We start from the raw sequence: 18,198 nt of genomic DNA on the forward strand, positions 1-18,198 counted from the left end.
GACACAGGCCCCTCGCTACCCCGCTGCTGCCGGCCTGGCCCTGCCCTCCCCGCCGCGATGCGGCTGCCCGAGCCTCGTCTCAGTGCATGGCAGCAGGGTGATGCCTGGACAGACTCCACGCCCTGGCATGCAGGGAGCTCACCTGGTGGATGACAAGTCTCAGAATCTAACAGGAGACGTAACTTGTACTTTTCTTGGCAGAATTAGCCTGGAAATGCAAATAGCCCTGAGGTGGCTCCTGGTGCTGTTAAGGGTGTGCTTGATGCTGAAGGAGGGACTGAACCTGCTAAAAGAAAAGGCTCTGACAAGGGGGTCCTCAGACCAAGGCAGGACAGCCCTTCCACCAGCGCAGATGAGTTCGAGCAGCACTGTTGTAGCACCGCCAAAAGGCTGGGAGCACACCTACAGCAGAGATGTTCCTGCTGCAGGCACCCTTCTCGTCGAGTCTGATCCCTCCCATCACAACCCAGTCGCTCTGGGCCTTCGCCTTCACCCCTCTTTTCTCCCCCCAGTTTTTGCTGCCTGCACACCAGACCCTTGGATCTCTCACGTGAGCCACCTTTTGTGAAGTTCCCCTGATTCAAAACCTTTACCAGGCAGGAGCCACCTGCAAGGCAGCAGTAGCCCTCTGACGGAGCACAGACGCACAAAGGGGGGCTCCCTCCCCGTGAGGGTCTCGCTCCAGAGCGAGCCGGTGACCTGGGCAGGAGCCCCCAGCTGGCACCACGGCCTCTGGTCGCTCCTGCAGCTGCGGCGGCTCCTGCTCCCCTAGGAAGGCAATAATGAGCAAACAAAGACATCTCATGCAATACAATTTTGCAATGCCTTAAAAAAACATAATGCACAGCTACTTATGTAACCGAGATTTATTTAGAATCTTTGAAGTCATAAAATGTCTTATTTTACTGATATATGTAAACATACAATCAGGAGGTTTAATTGCTTTTCCCTTGCGCAGAAATAAAGTTTTAAACAAACCAGAACACCTCAACCCAGACAAGCGTAATGCAAATTTAATTATCTAACTTGGTCCTGTACAACAGCACACGCTTCTCCGCATGGTCACTGGTTTATCAATTAGTTGCAATATGATTTTTGGCAGTAATATATTCAAGACACAAAGTGCAAATTACAAGAAGCAGAAAATGTTATCTCATTCTGAGCAATGAGAAGTGCAAAATATCCCAGCCCATAAATCCTATTCTTTATGTGCAGTATGAACAGTATGTGCATAACAGGCTAACAAATAGCCATGTAAAACTTCATCGATTAAATGCAGCAACATCTTAGAGTAGGAATGCAGCGGCTATAAAAATGATCAGAGGAACCATTACATTTTGTTCATAAATTCCACATGCTGTTTCTGAGGGTGCCTCTTCACATCTCACCTGCCTGCCTCAACTTCTGCATGCCTTGGACACTTCTGCAACCCAAAGCAGTCTGTTAAGAATTCCTCGGTTCAATACCATTAACACACCACCCACTAACTGCTCCAGCAGGCTAAATGCACTTCGTGATTTCCTAAGGAAAACTTCTAAAGGAACTAAGGAAAACCTTTGCAGTGAGAGCTAATCGCAGCTTGCTTATTTCAGCGTAGTTCACCTCGCGTCAGTGTATGTGCTTTCCATAAAACGAGGGAAGAGCCACCCAGCTACAGCGCACAGACCAACGGCACTTAATGCTAAGCCCGGGCTACTCAGTTATTACAGTACAGCTTCTGAATTCTCTTTCCATTTATTTCGAAGGATTTTTCACATCAAACAGCCAGTTTTGATCCCTCCCCCCCTTTTTCATTTCTCCCAGCTACATCATCATTATAAATTACACCAAATAGCCCGAATCAGACTGGGCTGCTTCCTCCAAAACCCCACCATTCCTCTGCATGGGAAGATTAAAGCACAATGACTGGCACTGCCATTAATCTGCCTGCCAAACTCATTTTCTAAATCGCCAAGGCTGCAGCCGTATAATCACTGCAGGAACGGCTGCGGCACATAACCCAGTTTAACCCAGTTACCGAATTTTGTCTGAACGCTGCTGCACCCCACCTCCAACACACAGGGAGCCCCGGGAGGGCTCCTTGTGGGTTTCAGTGTGCTCCCTCCTGGCCAAGGTCAAAGCAAAGAAGTCAGGGGCTTCGACCGCACCGTCTGACCTGGGGGGCAAGGCTGGGAACCCCCCCACGCGCTGCGTGCTCTGCCCCGGGGAGGACAGCTCCTCACCCTGCCCCAGCAGTTCTCTGCAGCGACCAGCTCACGGCTGCCTGGTGTTACGTGGTATTACCCAAACCTGAGCTCCGGCACCCCCAGGAGAGAGCCATCCTCTGTGATCCATGAAAACCTCTTCCTGCGCTATCTGTTCCCGAGGAGCCTCCTGGAAACGGTTTGCTGGTTTGGATTAACTTCATCTAGCCTTAAAGACAATGTGCAGAGGGACAGCTCGCCATCATTACTAGAATTACTGGATCACGTTGCCGAAGCAAACTTTTGTCTTCATTAAAGTTTCAGGATGAACAATTATGCTGCAACTTGGCACAACAACTGTCTTTGTATGCAACATGCCTGGCGTATATCAGCACGTTTCTTCTTTAAAAATATAATTAGAACGAGATACGTTGTTGTTCATGCTGCTTAAATATCTGAAAAGGCTCAAATGTTTTAAAAGCCTAAAAAAAAAATCGCCTCTCCCCTGGTTTATTTTTCATGCTAAAGGCTGCAAATTGACACATCACAGTAATTACCTCTGACTAACTTCCATAGACCTACCCAAAGAGATAAACATGAGAAGTTCACATTTGACTATCAGACTTACTGTGCCGAGCACAAATAATTTCCCAGAGGAGAATTTGATATTTCATCATTTGGAACAGTGGTAATTTAATTACATTGCTAATGTTTTCTGGCATACTTGAAAGGACAATTAGCATAAGTAAATCATGAGTGAGATGACAAGTCACTCAGCGTTTATTTCTGCTCATCAGATGAGATCAGCTGATGATCTAAATTCTCTTTTGTGTGCGAACAGAGCCCAGGTTCAGCAGTTGTATCTGGGTTCAGACCGGTGGGGATAAACTGATGCAGAACGTAAAACTGATATTATTCTTTGAAGTTTCTTAATTAGACTTGTCCAGGGGAAACTTAAAAGCCACCAGAAGTAGGGGAGGGTGGGGAGAAAGGCTGATCGATGGGGAAGGCTAAATGAAGCTCAAGATGCACACTACCCATTCTGGCAACGGGGTGAATACTGATTAATTTTCGCCAGAGTTTGCTTTACATCCGGATCAGGGCTGAACGGTATTATTATAGCTCTACTGATGTTCTAAAATAATTGTATTTATCTCTGCAAGTGCAATGACATTCATGATAACACCGTTAATGTCACAGTTCCTTTCTGGCGCTTCAGAATAGCTACAGCTTGCTCATGAGTAACACCTTCCAAAGCTTCCCCATTAACTGCTAAAATCTGATCGCCACGCTTCAGTCTGCCATCGTCCGCAGCTGCTCCCTGCAAATGGCAAAAGGAAACGTTAGCGGCTGGTAGCACGGAGCCCTCCCACCTCTCCTAATGCTGATGGATGAAATGAGGAGGGATGCAGCTCTGGAAATCCCACCGTAGCTGGGTGGGGGACACAGAAAAGGAGAGAGTTGTTGTGCAGTGCCCAAATCTCCTGGAATGCTTGGACATTGCCCTCCGCTGACACCGCTTACCCAGCCCCTGCTGGTCTGGGGCAGCACGGGGAGGAATTACACCCCAGGGAAAAGGGGAATCAGCTCATCCCCTGGAAACAACACAGTGTAAAGATTGGTTCTGTCTTTTATGATTCTGCAGACACTTGTTAAAGCAGTATGTCAATGTATTCTGCACCTAGCGCTGAAAAATGGGTTAAAAATGTGGGAAGGGAGATGCAGAGCTCACGCGAGACAACAGCCTGGGCACTGCCCCAAGCCCCAGACAGAGCTGGGCTCGACTGAGGGTCCTGGGCAGCTCGCACAGAGCTTCAGAAATGGCTGTTCTCCTTCTGAGCTCCTGAACACAGCTCTTTTGCCCAAATCCTGAGCCCCTGCCCTGCCCAGAGGCTGGCTCATGGTGTCTGGCTCTGTCCTGCGGCCCCATCAGCGGCTGCGGTGGATCCCAGCTGTGATTTGGGGGTTTCTCAGCTGTGCTCACCTCTATGAGCCTGTAAATCTGAGCATCCATTTAAAGGCATGGTATATTCTCATGGGAATAAGTGGAAGTGGTGAAAAGACCAGGTATCTGCGGTTGGAACTTCAACACAAGGTTGAAGGTTTAATTTAATTTTATTTTTTAATATCACCTACCCTGCCAGAAACGCTGACACAACTGACAGCAAGCGGGCACAGGACAAACAATTTTGTGTGACTGACTGGGAAGTCTCTTTATGTAAACTATCCCTAATTCCCGCTGCTTTCTCCCCCCCGTTTCCAGAATTACATCAGTCCTGGTTCCATGAGACGATGTTGCTGGCACATGCAGAGGGCATTCTCAGCAGCAGGATGGGGGGAGGAAGGGGGCACCTCTCCCTCCACATCTGTGGCCATTTTGGGGCAATTTTCCTCAAGACAAGGCTGTAAAGTACCAGTTCCTTGGTGGCCGGAGCCACTGCTGTACCTGGCAGTCCTCCCCTGACGTTCAGGGCCAGGGACCAGCTGCGGCAGCCGCACCACGAGCAGCTCAGGCAGCAACCAGCCAGCACAGAGAGGGGAGCACTCAGAGAGGGCTTGAGAGCAAAGCTGGAAGCGGGGGAGAATAACTAAAGCCAGGACTGATGCGGAAGCCAATTCATCATGGAGCCACGTGGTATGGCGTTTTGTTCTTTCGGTGGTTTATCTCATTGGGCTGACCGTCTGAGCACAGGGCTTTGCAGCTGAAGCTCAGCCACAAGGACACGACATCTCTGCAACTGCCTCCTCTCGTGGACAGCAGGAAAAATGATGCCTCCACACTGCTTGGAAGGCACCGAGATTTGCAGATAGAAAACCGCTCTATAAATATTTTAATGTATAAAACCAAGTTTCCAAAGAACACAGACCAATTTTGCTGAGATAAAGTATCTTGTTTCAGCCATCAGCAATGTGAAATATAAACTGAGAAGCCAGCTGTGCGTTCTGGGGCCGCTCACATCAACGTACCTAGACAGTACATTTTGCTTTCAACTCCATATATATTATCCAAGCCAAATCTTACGTTTATTTTTAAAGATAATAAAGAAAAAGGGAGAAAACAAAACAAAAAGAGATACCTTGGCAAATATAGTCTTGACATAAATGGGCAGGTCTCCATGGGGACTTCCATACCCCCCTACAATACTAAATCCCAGTCCATCAGAGCCTTTCTCCAAAGTAATAATCTTAGGCTGAGGTGCTCTGAAAACACAATAAATATCACTTAGAATAACAACGTCTGTCCCTGAGGACTTCCTGCAGAAGGAACGCTTACAGAGATATTCATCTACCAACAAGTTTTTTACACAGTCACCGAGCAGGATTCTCGGCCTTGGGCTCAAACACACTCCTGCACAGCCCTGAGCTCGCAAGCTGTTCCGCAGGCTTCAGCTCCTCCCTTTGAAAATACTTTTAAAGAGCTCAACAAGAGCACTTCTCTCTGACACAGGAGTGCTGCTTCTCTAATCTGCAGTTGCTGTGCATATACATAAAGGAGCGTTTGCTTTCTTACCAGCCAGGCTGTCATCTTCAGTCTGGGAAAGTGGCAACTGCAGCAGCTTCCTTACAGTGTCATTTGATTTTATGATTTCACTGGGATGAGGCTAATAGACAGGCTGAAGCCAGGAACACTCGTGTTTGTAGTCTCACCTCTACTGCAAGCTCTTTGGGCAGTTTCTAAGAACTTTTATCCCACTCCGTCCCTGCGCCTCCTAACCCCAGGGGCTGACTCCACAGAGCCCCTCACTCAGCGCCTTGCTTAGACCCTGGACTGCCCTTCAGGGGCTTTTACTGTCTGCATCGCAAGGTTTTTGGTGGAGTCCAGGCCATTCTTATCTATATATCTACCTCAAATCAGAAAAAATAATCATCTCTACATATTTAGAAAGAACTATTCTGGACAAATGCTGTTTGGCATCTGCCTAATTAAAGGCGCAGCTCATAAAGAGTCGTACCTAGCTATTTCTTTAGGACAGACTGAATGCATGCGCCTACCTAATTCTGCTTCCTATTTTCAAATTTAAATTTCCATACTATTTTGATATAAAACGAGAATACAGATCTTTTTGTGAAGTAAGCAATTCTCCTTTGAGAGCAGCAATAAAAACAGTTCCTTACATTGTAAGACTGGTGAATGCAGCATAAATAGCTCAAGTTTTATACTCAAAATCCCCCTGAGGTAGGGCAGCAACTTGCATCTCAGCTTCTTAAAGTAAATATAATGAATCAAAGAATGAAAATGAAGAACATAATGAAGCTAATAAACCAAAATGAAAATGAAATGAATTTCAAAATGGTAACTGGAATGCTATGAGCCGCCCTAAAAAGCACGTGATGGGTAATGATGCGTGGCCATGGGAGGGCTCGGTCTCTAACTTTTATCACCGTATAGAAGTGCTATAGGTAGAAAAAATGCAGTGAGACTTTTTAAGAACTGTACATCTAAAAAAAGACAAAGAAAGTTCTTGGACATGTTTTGAAAGATTTGTCTCCAATACCATTTTTTTTTAATACCTCTTGTCTTGGTCTGCCAATGACAAATGATTTTGAATTGCTATAATCAGAACTCCTCTCAGGCACAGAGGCCAGCAGACAAATGCAGAACTACCATGTCAGCATAACCATTAGAAAGGACAAGATAAGGCAAGTGTTTGGAAACACATTTTGTGTCCTTACTTAGACAATTTCCGTCAGCAGGTAGAGATGGACACAGGTGTGTAATCAGCTTGGAGAATGTCACAGTTACCATTTTAAAGGTGATGGAAAATTAGAGAGAAAAGCAATGGGAAGAGACCTCCTTCACCACCCTGGCTTTTCCCTTGCATGGGGCACAGAAATCCATCTCACTTATGCAGACTATTACAAACTTACTCAGGATCTTCAGAAGCATGCTCAGAAGAGTTGAGGTTACATCCTGCAGACATGCTCTCCAGCTGGGTAGCGATAGCACTGATGTTGGTATCAGCCACAACCTAAGCAGAAAGGAGGCAATGAAATGCTGTGTGTGCTCACTTAATACCAGAGACACCTTAGCTAATTACATAGAAAACAGCTAATAGGAAAAACAGATGTTTATGTTTTTCAATCAAATTTCAAATACAAGTCCTATTTTCTTAAATTTCCTACTAATTCGACATTTTCAAATAACAGTGTTAAAAATCGAGAGCCACCTTTCTGGGGTTAAACGCAAACTTTGCTCTGGAGCTTTCTGTTGCCTTTACATGACCAGCACTCAGGTACCCAGCAGAGGGAAATGGGCTTTCTGGATAATGCAGAGAAGGAGATTTGTCTGTCAAAGAAGGACGTGTGTCTCAGAGCCAACAGGAGGTGCTGAGGATTGGCAAGGTGCTTCAACGTAAAGGTCCAAATACAGAGATCCAAAGGCCTATTGGGCAAAGGTCCTGAAACACCTCAGATCGATTTGTTTGCTGAGGGGGGGAGAAATGAATCCTTGGTTTCAACTTCTCAGCAGTTTCTCCAGCATTTCCACTAAACGCAACAAACGCGATTCTGAAAACTGCCCAGTTACGGCCCTGCATCACTCTGAAATCACCAGGAACTACCACGACACACTAATTAACAGAGCTAACAACATTCGATGGGATATGAAGAAGCAAGCTCACTCAGGCTTTTTAAAACAACCATATTGATGTTTCATAGGGTAGGTACAAAGCCTAGCTGGTACTGAGATGTACTGAGAAAGAGGTGACTTAAACTCCAAGGTTTGGGGTCTGCTGGTCCCAGAGCTGGTCTCACAAGGAATAAATAGCTTGCAGGATGCAGGCCCAATGGGGTTCATTAAAGACAAAGTGTCAAGGCCCGCTCTAGATTTTTTCAACCTTTCACTGTATGCTAGTTTTTTTCTTTTTTTTTTTTTCTTTTTTCTGGAAAACGTTTGAGGAAGCCACTTAGAACATCTCCCTCTGATGGGATGCTCATCTCTGCTTGATGTTTATTGTACAGGGGTTTGGTTCAGCGACAGTGACAAGTAGCCAGTAAGTTCATTTTCAGTACTTTCTCTAGCTATTTGTGGCTTTATTTTATCGAAATTAACAGGGACTTTTTCCACTCCTTGCTGGGAACATGGCTTAAGGGAAACATACCTTCCTGAAATTAAAAAAAAAAATCCATTATATAAATCCCCCATTTTAAGTGAATGTTCACAATTCAGCCACAACAGTATTTCCCTCTCTCTAATCATTTGGAACCAAGAGGGTGGTAGCGTTTTCTAGGAAAAAAGCTGAGTTCTAGTGCAAATTTCGCATCCCAGGACTAAGGTTCCCAGATGCCCTTAATGAAAGGGTCCGCAGAGGAGACAGCTGCACCTGGCTCAGGCAGCAAAGGCGCCGTTAAGTTTTCCTTTCCAGTGCAGAAGGGGAAGGAGTGCCAGCCAGTATTTGTCATATTTTGTTGTTAAATAAAATAGAGTAAAATAAATCTATATTCAAAAATCTTCAGTTGGCAGTAAGAATGTATCAGAGTTCAACAACCTTGTAAAAAAGCTTCTCCTTATCTCATTACTACACCTGCAGAAAAGAAATTAAATTAAACCAAAGCATCAAAACAGCCGGAAGGGATGATTGTTCCCCTGAGACCCTAATCTCCCATTTGCAAACAGCATTTGCAAACTCCTTTACCATCCTTCCCAGGACGTGCTGATAATAAGCCTTTCCACACCACTGAACGCAATTATCTGACCTTTCAGAGCAGTTTGCCATGAAGTGGTCTAACCCGATAATAAACAGAATTACTTAATGACACATCAGTCATGATTATCGCATCGATAGGATTATTTCATTTAGATTGTTTTAATAAAAAAGCAGCCCGGCGATTGAGAAGTACCTGCAGTTAGCATGTAACCTGACCGTATCGCCGCGCTGACGGCAGGGCTTCTCCGCTACCTCCCTGCTGCTATCAAAATACAGCCTGCCAGAGCAGATTTTGAACAGGGGAAAATAGACTCCCTTCAATCAGAAAACCCTGTATCATCTGTAAAAGTATTCAACACATTTTGAGCTAGACAGCGAAATTGTGGAAGAAAAACTGTCAAGTGACAAAACCAAAGACATTTCTAGAACAACCTCTTTGTTTATGTGAGCGAACAACTGACAGCGTGCTTCATCAGGAATATTTTTAAATGCATGATGAGGTGGGATACGCTGTATTACAGCTTTCAAGATTAGCAATTTGGGGTTCTGCAGCAAGCTTTCATTTTCTATTCAGGGAATACTGTTGACAAGAAAAGTGAAATTACTCAACGTTAGTAACAATATGATAACTATAATTTAACAGAAAATCCTCAGCTGGTGTGTATCTGTGTAGTTCCTCTGACTTCAATGGAACTACACAAATACACCATCTGCTCTGGAACTGGCTCATCACTTAGGGGGTCAGCAGTTCATGGACAGACAAAACAAAGAATAAACGAGTCTAAAACTAAGTTTATTATCATGCCTTTTCTTCTTCCCCCCCCCTCACATTTTTGCCTTTTATAGTAACATTTAAGTTGTAATGAAAGTAAGAAGCCTGCAAAAATCTCTCAAGATGTGTTCGAGTCCAATATGTTGATGATAAAATTAGAGTAGATTTTAGTGGCATGTCTTAAGCTTATTTTCCAATTGTTACAATAATTCTGCAAATGAGTAGTATTTTGAATTCTCTCTGGCGAGTATTTTTCCTATTTCTTCGTGTAAACATAAAAATAAACTAAAGACGAATATACCAGCAAGCAGCAATTAGAACCAAAGTGGTAGAACATGTCTTCTTTTCATAAAAACGTGGCAGTGATAAACCTCCTCTTCTCTCTTGAGTGTTATTATTCATTACCTGTAGAATAATTAATTCTAGACAGCACTGTCTTGATGATGATGCTATCATTCTTACTAAGTGCTGCTAACATTCTTTCTTCTCCCCCTTTCAAGAGCAAGGAAATTAACACTGTGGACAGTTTGGTCACAGTCTAGTGGCATGCATGCACATGTACACACACACAATTCCTTGTTCCTGCTAACTTCAGATGAAAAAAACCTTGGAAGCTTGTTGATTTATCATGTGTAGCAACAAGTTATTTTGTTCTCTTTGTTACGCTTTTATATAATCATGCTCACAGCCTGTACGAGTGGCAATAAATAATTTTTGAATGAAAATTATTTCTTGCTTTCATTCCGTGTAATTCCCATCAGCAAGCACCCTGCAATTCTGTGATGCCTTGTGCCAGTGATGCTTAGGTTTTTTTTTTCCTGAATGCCATTTATCTACCCTCATGCAGCTGCATGTTCAATTTATCACCATACCTGCAGGATAATGCTCCCATAAGCATTCTTTAGTAGATTAACAGCATCTGCGTGAGACAGCCCATCCAAAGGTTGCCCATTAATACTGACAATCCGATCTCCAACCTAAAAGTACAACAGTAATGGAAAATTACTAGCATTAAGGAAAATTAAAATTAAGAATGCTTAAAATTCCTCATGAACTTGGCACTGCACAGTCATGCTTCTCCTTTGCAGGATCGCTTTTGTGAGAATTCTACATTGCCAGCGATCGTTTACCATTCTTTAGAGCAAGTATAATACGAATTTTTTTAAAATAACAATGCAATCAGAGAAACAAAGGTGGGTTGTATTTTATTGTTTCCATTTGCAAACAGAGAGGGTGAGATTGACTGCTGTTCTCCCATCCAAAAAGGACTTATTTGTGTCCGTTTGTGCAGAGAAGTTCTTTTCTTATAGATTATGTAGGCACATGATGAAAGCACTATAGGAAAGCAGGCACCTCTCTTTATACAAAAAAAACTGATTTTGACCCTGGCACTTAACACTACTGTGTATTTCTACTAGAGACACGGCATGAATATAGCACTGTTTGCTACTGAACCTCAGGGGCCAAAGTTTTCCTATGTAACTAACTGCACATTAAGTTCTCTTCAATACTAATGACTCCCTGAAATGCTCTCCAAACTTGGTAAATGATCAGCATGGTCACTCCTAGAAATACCCACTTATCTTGTGGGTCTGATATAAGCATTTTCTTTTTGCATTCCTTTATCAGGGCTTTGAGATCAAACAACTAACTTCTGATGTTGTTTGTCTTGTTTGAGCTCTAAAACAATGCCCAATCTGAAGTCTCCAGAACGTGTGCCGCTTCCAGAGAGCTTGTTGCTGTCCTCCCTGGGTCTGGATGAACATATGCTGTAGATCTTCCAGCTTATTCATTTTTGTTCAAACACATTCAAAGACTACTGCAAATGCATTTATGTTCTCTTAACGTCTTTGCCATGTAGGCAATCACAATTATCCCCAGATGCAATATAATCAAAAGGGGAAGGGAGAGACAGGGCTTTTTTGCACATTTGTTTTTAAACAGGGACAGAGTAGCCTATGAGACATTATCAAAGTGAGGGCATATACAGAAGCACCTGAGCCTCCTTCTTCTCTGAGAGAGACACAACAGACGAAATGGAAAGTGTTGAGAAGACTCCTCTACTCACTCTGAGTCTTTGGGTACGTGCAGCCACACCACTGGCTTGAATCATAGCAATGAAGATAGGAATATCTCCCAAAGGACTCCCCTTCCCTCCTGCTATACTGATACCAAGCGCATCATTTGGTCCCTAAAAGAAAGCAAAAAAAAAAAAAAACAAAAACTTTTTCAAATGGGGCCGCTTACAGAGGTCAATGTTTAGGGTATAACCCATCTGATTTATGCAACATGGTGAAATATAAGTAAGTTTGACATGCACATACAGGTCCCATTACACAGACATACATTGGACAACCTACTGCAAACAAACAATGCAATTTTACTTCTGAGGAACACTACAAAAATTAACAACTTCAGTCAAAGGTGTCAGCTTTTTGAATTGATAGAAAATAACTCACTGACCCTTGTTATCTCCACAGTCCTTGGGCCCGTATCTGCTCCTACTAATAAAGAAACAAACAATTAGCTTCTGTAATTAAGAGATAATATAATTAAGAGATAACACTGTCAGGTGACAATGGTCCCTTGCTGCCTAGTCAGAGTTATCACCAAGCAGAAGCACAGCCCTTCCTGTGCCAAATCAGGCAGCGCTGCTCACGTGAGGAGGACAGGATTGCTGTTTCACCAAGAGATGAATACGGATGCAATCACTCAGCCTGACGGATGCCACTGTGATGCCCATTGTCGCACAGCCACTGCTCACCACAATCTCTTGAATAGCAGCACTCTGCTGGCCTGAAGAAAAGCCCTATTGTGCATTTCACTCAATTAAAGATTGCCTTATTATTCATAAATCAGTGTCCCCACCACAAAGGGTAGGGCACACGGCTGGTCTGAGACTGCTGAGGTTCCATTGATTTCCTGTTCTAATTTGTGCTGTATTTGTAAATAATAGACAACCAGGAAGTCTGGCTGGCATATATCTAGCCACAGGACATTTAAAAGTACTCAAAACATTCAAAAAATAGAAGAAAAAAGGGACACTGCAAATGGATCATTTGACTGGGACTAAATAGCTTAAAAGCTGACGGTGTAGTCAGGTCCTGGGCTCTGCTGTAATAATCCCTAATTGTAACAGCTGTAATTAACCTGTTTTAAGAATCTTTTAGAAGATTTATGTTAACACGTATCAGTATTTCTTACTGCCACACATGTGCTTGTGCAGCTATCTGTTATGAGTGCTCAAGGCAGGACTGCTGAGGTGCAGCAAGGTCCGACACCGCGGGAAGCCCAGCCTTGGGGACACTGAACCAGGACACGCAGACACGCACTGTTAGAGCTGCAGGGCCCTTCATCAAAATGGTGCAAGGAAGGCTGCCTAAAAAGCCACATGTGCCTCCTCCAGTGCATGCCAAAAGCCAGAAGAAATGTCTTCTGCCCATGGTCAGCCACAAGCTAAGGTTACAAATTTCTGACTCAGGTCAGAGCACACGAACGCGCAGGCCCTCTACAAGTTCCTGCAGGTTGTAGATTCAGCACTTGCTAAATCTGCAAATTGCAACCTGGGCATTGTGACTTTCTCATTACAAAACACCCTTTTATACATTCAAGAGCAACAAAGATATAAATGAAGTGGTGGCAGCTTTATTCCCTGAAAAAAACTATTCTACAAGAACCTTGCCTGTGCTAAGCCTCCGACAAGGGCGCTGGGGAATAGCAGGGCGCAAGAATTCTGCATTTAAAATAGAGGAGCCATTACTCTACTACGAGACATGAAAGCAATGTCATCTGCTGGAAAGTGTTAAGGGTCTTAAAACATCAGTGGTACGTCTTCTGGGAGGCTGTGTAGGAAAACCAGACTCAAGTATTCAATTTTGCTTTTGTACAAAAAGAGCAACAGTGCAAGCAACATGCAGCTATTCTGACAGCTGTCCGGAAAATACCTGAGTTTCTCTGAGACACATCTGCTGAAGACCTTTTCGTGCTGACAAAATTCTGCAAGGTAGAGAGGACCGGAGCGAGTGCAGGGTGGAAATGGCTGTGGGCACTCTGTTGGCTCACCTGAAATTAAACATAAATCAGAACCTGAGAGTCAAACCCAAACGTTAGCTTCAAACCAGCTCCTGCGACATACGGGCGCAGCTGTCCTCTGGGAAATCAGACTGGAAATGCCACATCGGCCACACGAGTGGAAACCCCCAGCTTCATTTCCACGGATGGAGCCTACCACAATCTGTCTCTGTGTTGTGGGCACACGTGTAGAGTTGCTCAATGGTACTACAGAATGGCACTTGGGGGTTTTGGGGGCAGACGACCTCCAGAGGTCCCTTCCACCCTCAACCACTCTGTGATTCTGTGATCTGCTCTAGAGGTCATACAGAAGCAGGATTAACCTCCTCCATTGCTTACTCCCAGTTTGGCTCCAAACCTAAGGACAAGGGGGAATAATGGTTGCTGATAAATCTGGGCATCTTCCCCACGACCATTTAACCAGGAATCTCCCCCCTATTTCCAGAATAACAACGGAGGTACAGCACAGGATGCCCGTGTCTTACTGCCAACAGGAGGGACAAGCTGGCAGATAGCTGCTCGTGCACGCTATCGATTCTGCACTGCTCCCTTCCAGCGCTGCTTTTCCCTATCTCTATATCTGGCCTTATCTTCAGACTCTGCTCCCCCTCGGAGGAAACATCGTTATCAGTTTAGGAAATGTGTCTGAACAACAGGTTTCACTGCGGCCAGACCTTTTCAGCTAAGCTGGCTTATACAAAACAAAGATCTGCTCCACACTTCTGGGCGCACAGCAGAGCTTTCTTCCTCTAAATGCATTAGGCGGCGAATCAAAAGCTCTGGCAGCATTCATCCTAACTGACCAGTGTGCAGCTGTCAGTGACGAACAACAGGCAGAGCACAATTTCCACGTCTAGTTGCCAATTCATGGGTCAGTTAACACAATTTGCAATGTGCGTGAAAGAAATCACTGTCCTGCACCACGAGGCTTATGTGTCTACTGTTAAAGGTATGCAACAGACCAAAAAAAGCCAAGTGAGGACAAAAGTTCTGGATGCTCTTGGCCAGCAGCTTCTAACACATCGCTCACAGTTGTGCAAATCATTCAAGCTGATTTGCCGTATTATCTGCCAAGATTTTTATAACTCTTGGAACTGTTTTGCTGAGAAACATTTATTCCATTTTCAAAATCACCAAGTCACTTCGGAGCCGAGAGATGAAGGCTCTCCAATGACTCTGCATTAAGAGCAGCAACTAAGACTTCTCGTTTTAAAAGAAATACAGAAATTAACAGGTTCCTGAAAAAGCTACAAAATGCTAGAAAGAAAGGGGATGACATCGTTAGCACTTGATTTTATTTTCTACCCAGAATCACGTCAGATACTATGGCATTTTGCTTCAGCTATGAGTTTACATTGCAATATGTAATCATTTTTAACTACCACTTTTTGATTACAAAGCTCTTGCTTACGCTAGCTGTTGATGAAACAACCCAAAAAGTAATAATCACGACTGCTGTCTTTACTTAATGCAATCAGTATCATTTTCCTCTGTTGCTTCATTTTTCCTTGCCTGAATGCAGATGTTTCTCCAACAATATTTAGGCATTATTTTTAAAGCCGGGCTTAGCACAGCTGTTCCCACATGGCTACAGGCTCCTTAGCCCTTCCTGACACTTCACCCACACAGACAGCGGACTGGATCACTGCTGGCCTTTATAAAGTTAAGAAATCATGCCACATGACTATGATTTTTGGCACCCTTTTGGATTGTTCATGCACGAAATCAAGGACGAGCCTCTTTTCCTACCGACCTGATCGCTAGGATTGTTTTTTTTTTCCCATAAAAACATTCCTGCTTTAAATTACATCCCTAAGTCTCCTATTGCTCCTTGCCATTTCCAAAACCAAGCCCTTCTCTTAGCATTTGTGGAGGTTGGGCTGGATCCCACTGGTGCTCAGCCTCTGCTGCCTGCCCTCTGTGTGCCGAGGAGAAGGAGGCGTGCTGGCAACATCTTCCATGTCCCCAACAGCTGCCCCTGTGCAGAGAGGGGGCAAAACACTCCATAGCAATTGCATTGCTGTGAACCACAGCTCATCTCTCTCTGGGACATTTGCAACTTCAATATCATGGCAAAACAGTCAGTCTTCAGAAGGAAAAATCCATTAAAAACCAGTTTTCTAAGTCATCTAAGCCTTGCTTCTCCTCCTTGCTGTACTTAGACTTTAATACTAATAGTATCAATGTCTGAGTGGATTGGGGGGGAGTCAGAAGAGGGGGAAAGCCCTGCACTGATTGAAAAATGAATTGTTGTCCTCGCTTCAGGTAAAAAGCAAGTGAAGCAGGAAATTGCTCTGTGTTTTCTTTGAGAGCAAAGCAGCTCTCATGTGGTTCTGCCATAAGATAGGCAAAGATACAGTTCAGTTTCATTAACTCATTTTGATTGACAAAGCAGCTGCAGCAAATGCATTCAGTGTTTTTTGCAGGTCTAAAAAACTTCTGGGCATCATCATTTGAGAAAGACATTACATATTTCTGATGCGTTTCGGGAAGACACTCTAACAAACAAAAAAATCATTAACCAATTCTTCCACTTATTCAGCATTTCAGCACGATGCTTTTTCTGCAGTTGAGCAAAGAAAATTATTGTGATAAAGTATTTTGTTCCACATCCTCAGCAGTAAATGTCGATAGAAGAACTGAGCCTCGTGTGCAACCCCGTGCGCTGTTCCCATTCCTTGCCCTTCACAACTTCATTTTATATGTATGAATTTGTCACTAACCTGACTGTTTTGGGATGTTTTCCGTGCTGACAGCCACGATCCAGCTCGCAACCTCCCAAGCTCGAGATGCACTAGGCCTTGGGCACACTTGGGAAAAAGAACCACAGTGTACAGCATTTAAGTAGACATATAACATTTCACGCTCTCCTGGAGAGAACTGTGTTTATATTCAGCACCACAACCCCAGGAAGAAAACCACAATGCGCTGAATACTAAAAATATTAACACTTTCATTTGGACTATGTAAGAAGTACCTGTCCCTGGACTGGGGTTTATCCCGGTTGCTGAAGTCAGCATGAATGTTTCTACTGGCAAATGGTTCTTAGGTCACACTGCAGATGGCCAATTACACAATTAAAACAAATGAAAAGCCCCCGACTCTTCCATGGAAGTCTGTCACAAACAATACTCATGGAACAAACTTCAGAGGAAAAAGCCACAGAAAAGGCTGAATTTAATACATATGGGCTCAGCTTCAATTACACCCTCATATCACCAATTTCCAATTCTTAAATAGGTAAAGTCCTTTTGGCTAAGTACCAATCCTGGATGGAGAAAACAAGGAAATAATTAGCCTTTCCTTTCCAGAAAGAAAGGAATCACATGCAGGAACACTGCTGGAGATGGCAGGGAAAAAGCCCTCGCCTCCAGATGCAGTTTTGTATACACGTGGGTCCGCAGCAGCGCTCCCACCCTTCATTTCACCCTTGGTCCGGGCTGCCAGCCCTGGGAGCCTGACGAAGGAGCTGACAACAGGAATTTGTGGTCGGGGCATCCCGGGTCCTCTCCTCCCTCTCAAGCCCAGACAGCAGCCACATGCTTTCTAACGGAAGAAGGCAAATTCTCCCAGACCACACAACTTCAAAGTATACAACCACTCCTGCAAGATGAAAAGCTGTGCAGAAACGGATTGAAGTTGCAATTTTATAGTTGCAGGTTAGTACAGCAAAGCCAAAGGCGTTTTCCTTCAGGGCAGCTCTCATTTGTATGCCTCTCAGGTTTCAAAATATTTTTCTAGCTTATGAAATATACAGTTGCGCTTTCAAATAAATGTCTAAATATTATACATGTCTTTGTTTTCTCATTTCATGCCATTCCACTTCTAAATACACATGAAGTGATTTTAAATGAATCTCTCGCAGTAATTTCAGATGAAATTCCTGTCTTTGTAATCAGTCTGAGCTGTCCTGTGTATGAGTAAATAGCACTTCAGGATAATTACCTCGCACAGTGTCAGTAACTGCAATTCCATATCTTAAATGTATTATGTACTCACCTTAAGTATAGTGGCAACAGTCTCTTGTGAGGCATTTCTCATATCCTCTCCATTAACAGACAAAATCTGATCTCCTTGAATTAATCTTCCGTCTAGGTCTGCAGCTCCTCCTTTAACAATGTCAGAGATAAACACTCCACTTCCATTTCTAACAATGCAAGAAGCATATGGCTAATTACACAATCCAATATTCTTTGGGAGACCAATTTAGATTACTTGCATTTAAGAGACATTAAAAGAAACCTGTGAGAAGAGCAAGAACAAGTTTTATACCCCATTCAACTATTTGAGCGTAAAAAAAAACCACCTGAATTTTAAAATTGAGGCATGCTTTGCTGTGTTTAATGCTGTCTTTCCCCTTTTTCTGTTAGTTCTGTTTAATCCATAAAGATTCATGAAAAATACCACTTGTACAAATAAAAAGCCAAGGATCAGACTAAGAGGGAGTTAAACCATCCCCGCATGTGCCTGATCTGAATTATGCAGCCTCAGATTTTTTTATTTTACTTTTTATATTCCCCCTAAA

General features: G+C 43.7%; 1 protein-coding gene across 7 annotated transcripts in view; it reads right to left on the minus strand.

Moving 5' to 3' along the window:
• Nucleotides 1-850: 850 nt before the first annotated feature.
• Nucleotides 851-18,198, minus strand: part of PATJ (PATJ crumbs cell polarity complex component) — a 148,893-nt gene continuing 131,545 nt past the window's right edge. For 4 of the 7 annotated variants that reach the window (XM_080603110.1, XM_080603113.1, XM_080603109.1 and 1 more), the window contains 9 exons: nt 17,673-17,820; nt 16,397-16,483; nt 13,547-13,664; nt 12,066-12,106; nt 11,671-11,793; nt 10,475-10,579; nt 7,053-7,153; nt 5,261-5,384; nt 851-3,504 (listed from right to left, as the gene is read on the minus strand). In XM_080603110.1, coding sequence (XP_080459236.1) covers nt 3,358-3,504; nt 5,261-5,384; nt 7,053-7,153; nt 10,475-10,579; nt 11,671-11,793; nt 12,066-12,106; nt 13,547-13,664; nt 16,397-16,483; nt 17,673-17,820 — 994 coding nt within the window. In that variant the 3' untranslated portion in view covers nt 851-3,357. The remainder of the gene's footprint in view (nt 3,505-5,260; nt 5,385-7,052; nt 7,154-10,474; nt 10,580-11,670; nt 11,794-12,065; nt 12,107-13,546; nt 13,665-16,396; nt 16,484-17,672; nt 17,821-18,198) is intronic. The other 3 variants (XM_080603114.1, XM_080603112.1, XM_080603115.1) reach the window with 2 other exon arrangements.

The sequence above is a fragment of the Anser brachyrhynchus genome, assembly GCF_964034855.1.
Source record: "Anser brachyrhynchus genome assembly, chromosome: 8".
Lineage (NCBI taxonomy): Eukaryota > Metazoa > Chordata > Aves > Anseriformes > Anatidae > Anser > Anser brachyrhynchus.